Source organism: Camelina sativa, chromosome 1, assembly GCF_000633955.1.
Source record: "Camelina sativa cultivar DH55 chromosome 1, Cs, whole genome shotgun sequence".
NCBI lineage: Eukaryota > Viridiplantae > Streptophyta > Magnoliopsida > Brassicales > Brassicaceae > Camelina > Camelina sativa.
The window spans coordinates 5,318,743-5,323,329 of NC_025685.1; the positions used below are offsets into that span (position 1 = coordinate 5,318,743).

The 4,587-nt window shown below is 42.2% G+C and overlaps 2 protein-coding genes across 2 annotated transcripts; both read right to left on the reverse strand.

Moving 5' to 3' along the window:
* On the reverse strand, positions 1,299-3,620 carry LOC104704558. Its single transcript, XM_019244485.1, has 6 exons — positions 3,537-3,620; positions 3,141-3,467; positions 2,905-3,054; positions 2,575-2,815; positions 1,995-2,495; positions 1,299-1,898 (listed from the first exon to the last, which is right to left on the reverse strand). The coding sequence occupies exons 1-6, from the start codon at positions 3,618-3,620 to the stop codon at positions 1,501-1,503; spliced, it is 1,701 nt and encodes a 566-aa protein (XP_019100030.1). The 3' UTR covers positions 1,299-1,500.
* Positions 4,108-4,584, reverse strand: LOC109132650 (the record flags this gene model as incomplete). The annotated part of the gene is made up of 1 exon (XM_019244512.1): positions 4,108-4,584. A coding segment is annotated over one exon (312 nt), but the record flags the coding sequence as incomplete, so codon positions are not given.

Sequence of the window (4,587 nt, forward strand, 5' to 3'; positions counted from 1 at the left end):
CACTGAAATCGAAAGCCAAATCCCTTTCCTATCTAATAGATAGCTCAATCGACCCATAAACCTTTGTAAAACACCCAATGTGCTAAGCTTTCTTCGATCTAAATCCAATTGAATTTATAAATTTACAAATAAAAAACAAATTCAACCAAAAGTTACTCTAATGTGAAGTAACGCACCTGCATTTTGAAGAACAACTTGATTCAAGTCGAGTTGGTGAAGAACGACAACAGTAGGAGCTCCGACGTCGGAAGAATCGCCGGCGGCTGGATTGAGAGGAACTCACAGGTCGGATTTCTCTCGGGTCGAAAGACAGCTGGGTTCGTTTTTTTATTTATAAAAATGAATCTAAATCAATTAAATTGTAAGGCTAAAATCGTCTCACCATCTCTTATTAAAAAAGGTGAGAGTATGAAGAATAGAGAGGGAGATAGGAGATTTGTCAAATTATTTTAGGGACTTCTGAGACGTTAACTCAACGGGACTGTGACTGAGAGATCGAAACAGAGCTGCCGGAAAGAAAAATTGAAAAAGACAGAGTTGTCCGAATGGGAAAAACCGAAAAAGAAACCCCTTATTTTCGACCTCATAAACCTTTTTTTTTTTTTTTTGTGACAAGTCAAAAATTTTGGAGCGAATGAATTTTTCACTTTCCCGGTTCTTCCTACGATGACGTTTTACTGTCACATATGCTATCATAAAGCTACTTAACATGCACACTACTTTCCCAACTTTGCATACCTGATGATACCTCTATCATGATGTGAACACCACGCAGGACTGTAGAATTATGAGATTGAATGTTATCTTAACGCTCAGCTGCTAGACTCTGTAGCGTCACTATACCATTTAACATCTCGGTGCTTCATATTAAGTAGTAGTGCTGGCTATAACGATTGATAATGCACCTACTGGTTCTCCTTTGTCACCTCACCGCCTCACCGGTATCATCTCCACCACGCCCTGCAGACTCACCTAATGATGATGGTGATTATGATCATGACGAGCCACCATCCTCTGCTCCGGGTGCCGCTGCTGATGGACTTTCTGAAAGCGCAGACTCAGCCAACGGAGTTTCGAGGATCGGTTCTCTGACTGGGTTGGCCTTTACGCTATTGATGTCATCCATTTGGTGGTTCATATAGCTTGAAGACGATGAGAAACAGAGTTGTAGTTCAGGTATTGGAAGGAAAGCCAAAAAAACATATAAAACAGACGCAGCTCGGGTGACAGCAAAAAACAAGAACGCTAAAAGATCAAGCTTGACATGTGTTTTTGGGGAAAATAAAGAAATTGACTGATACAATAACGAAAATTGGAAAACAGAAAAATCTTGGATTATGACCAATGGTGCCTCGTTGTTCGGTTGCATTACATGAAGTAGACAACACAAAGGGGTATGTTCAAGTATATTGACAACATATCCAATCTAAATCTTCCAATGGAAGTTGTGGGCAGAGAGACCAGGACAAATCTTCATAGTTGGTTAGCCTTTTTTTAAATCTATTCAGCGGGTCTCATTCTTTCCATGGTCACTTGAGTGCGTCTGCGTTTAGCTCCATCGTCTCCTAAACGCAGTCCAACACATAAATCCCCATCGCAGCCACTACCATTCGTAAGGCTGAATACAAGATCCTCCCTAGCAGCCTCAGGCCAAGCAGAAGCGGAACATTGACCGCTGAAGGTCGGCATGAACTGGTGTTCCACACTCGGTGTACCTCCTTTTGTTTCTATTCTCTCTTCAAGATCAATATGTTGGACTTGAAGAGGTCCTAATGATGCCTCTAACTTCTCTTCTGGGCTTCTCTTCTCTTTCTTGAGATTCACATACGGAGGTGATGAGTCTGAAACCATTGAGCTCATCCCCGTTGTTGAGGCTGCTCGTTGTTCCCGCACAGCCGCTGAACAAATACAACAACAAGAAGCAGCAACAATTCGGTTCTTTTATATGCTCAAGTCCTTGAAAAAGCAAAAGAAAAGGATCAAGGAATCATTACCCTTTAACCCTTCATCGGTGGTGATGAGATCAAGCTGTAGATGTGTAAGAAGCCTGCCCAGATCTACACCAGTGGTCCAGCTCTCTGGACACTCACCCACTTTCAGTTTCAGCCTCCCACGGCTTCCAGTGCCTCCCCATATGATCCCAATGGGCCTTGCAATCTCCTCTCCTTTCATCACTATGAGACTTCCACTGTCTCCTTCAAGGTCAAACGGACTGCGATGGTTCTCCCCAACAACAAGAAAATCAGTGAGGAAGCAGACTCCTTTCTCATCATTGTACTCCAGTGCGTAAGCCAGCACTGTTCCTGTAGTCAAGCCAGAGCTTCTCCCGACTTTCACCACCTGTTTGCCCACTAAACTTCCAACTGGAGACTGCAGCTCTATGGCTTTGACCTCTCCGATCTCTCCAACTCCACCTTTGACAGATGTCGTTACTCGTGACAAGTCATAGTCGTCTGCAAAGGGGATGAATGCACCGTCTGCTCTCACAAACGTCTCTGCAAAATAAGGTAAAGTTATTGCGGGAGGTTGCTGCTTCTTTGATGCTAAAACTCAAAACCTATGATGTTTCTAAACCTGGATTGGTGCCAGCAAAAATGCCAAACCAGAGATCGTCTGTGATGAAGGAAGTAGCTCTCTCGACTGCTCCAAGGTAGACACCAGGGCCGAGGGCTGGAGGGAGAGGATGAAACATCTTCTGGCTCGGGTAGTCTAAGTTAACAGCAACATGGCGGTTAGTCACAAATCCAACTTGTCTACCCCCGGTTTGACTCCTCACTATTGCCCCCAGAGTCCCACAAGTCTCCTGGCTTGCCACCTGATTGAGGTTAGCAGCACGACAATACAAAGTTATCGACTTTGCAATCGTTTCCACAACACCAGATTAAAATGAGTGAGTGATTGTACCTGAGAGCCTGATCCAATGAAAGGATCAGACCCTTGGAGATGATCAACAATGTCAGTGGTAAATGTCTGTTTAGGAGTGGGCTGATGATCAGGTTCTCCAAAATAAGAAAACTCCACCACATCCACATCACACCATATCCCTCCTGCTCCCTGATTCAAACCCCCAAAGTAACAAATTCACAAATCACACAACTTCCATTCCAATGCCATCAAAACTTTTGAATTCAATGTTGTACCTCAAGAGCAGTAGGAAGACACTGAAGAGGGCTAAGCCATTGCTTATGCACTTTCCGAGACACAAACACAATAATCGCCGGGATATCAGTAAGAACCCCTCTCCGGATCCTAAACCCTATAGCGGTTCCAAGACTGTAACAACGCAAGATCTTACTGTGGAAGGCTCTAATAGTCATGAGCTCAAGCAAAGTGGTGGCTCGTGGCCCTTTAGGCTCTGTAGAGGCAGGTAAAGGAGAAACCTCATCATCATCATCATCCTCCTCCTTCTGCAAGTTTGAGAAATAGTTAGNCCTAATTCCAAAAAGAATTGATCCGAGAGACGAACACTAAGACTACCACATACTGAGCGGAGAAAAAGATGGTTTCTTGAATTCTCACGATAAGTTACTCAATACCCAAAACTCGGTTTCGAAGGATGTGCGATGATGTCTATGCAACTGCGGAAATCGTAGTTGAAGCAGTAAGCGAACCGCGGCCATAAGTTCAATGGCACATCAAAAGAGTAAAGTTAAAGAGCTTTTTTATTTTTTAAGCTTAAATTTAAAAAAAAAAAAATTCAAAATTTCTATCTTTATGGGTAAAGTTTTCGAAAGTTTGCAACTTTTTCTTTGTATGAACTTAAAAAATAAAGCGCTTTTGTTTTGGTTGTGATTTAATTATGGGTTAGTGCTTTCATGTCAGAAACCTTAAAGATTTTCTGGTTTTGATTTAGACATCTTGTTTATGGCAACTTTGTGTTTCATTAGCTTTGAACCTCATTTTGGCCCACTATACAGAAAGCATTGTATACTATATAACATGTAACCCAAGAAGACAAATCTTTCGAAGTAATTACGAATAGACTGAAGAAATAGTGAAGATAAAGGCTTAGTGATAAGTTAAGTTTTTGATAACGTGCCAAAGTAATGGTTTAATTGGTTTGTACGACGAGTATGTGCCATAATTTAGAAATGTGACGCACAGAAAAAACGTATAAACAACACACTTTGGTAAGATGTCTTGTTATTTCACCAACAGAAGTCACTGACCTGTCACAGTGTCACCTGTTGGTAATCTTTACATTTCAAGGGAAAAAAAAAACAAGGATTTAAAGTTTAATACGAAAAACGATAAGCAAGTGAAACCTCCTAATCAAGGGGACAGATAGAGATGGGCAAAGTCATCTAGAGACTCCAATATGTGACTCTGGTCTCCGTTTTCGAGCATCCACAGAAGATGGTCGAACAGAACGACCTCACATTTCACAGTGATTATACAACTTCCATCTTCATTATCGTCTTCTTCATATCTCTGTTGCTTCTCTACGAGAGCGTTGAGCAGAGGGTGCTTCAGGTGTTGCTTACTGATCAAGTAAGGTTTCTTCGTACGTCCAACCAACACTGTCTGGTACAAGGACGGTGTAGGGCCTTGGTCGACGTCATGGAGATGGTCTTGGTTATCTCTCCT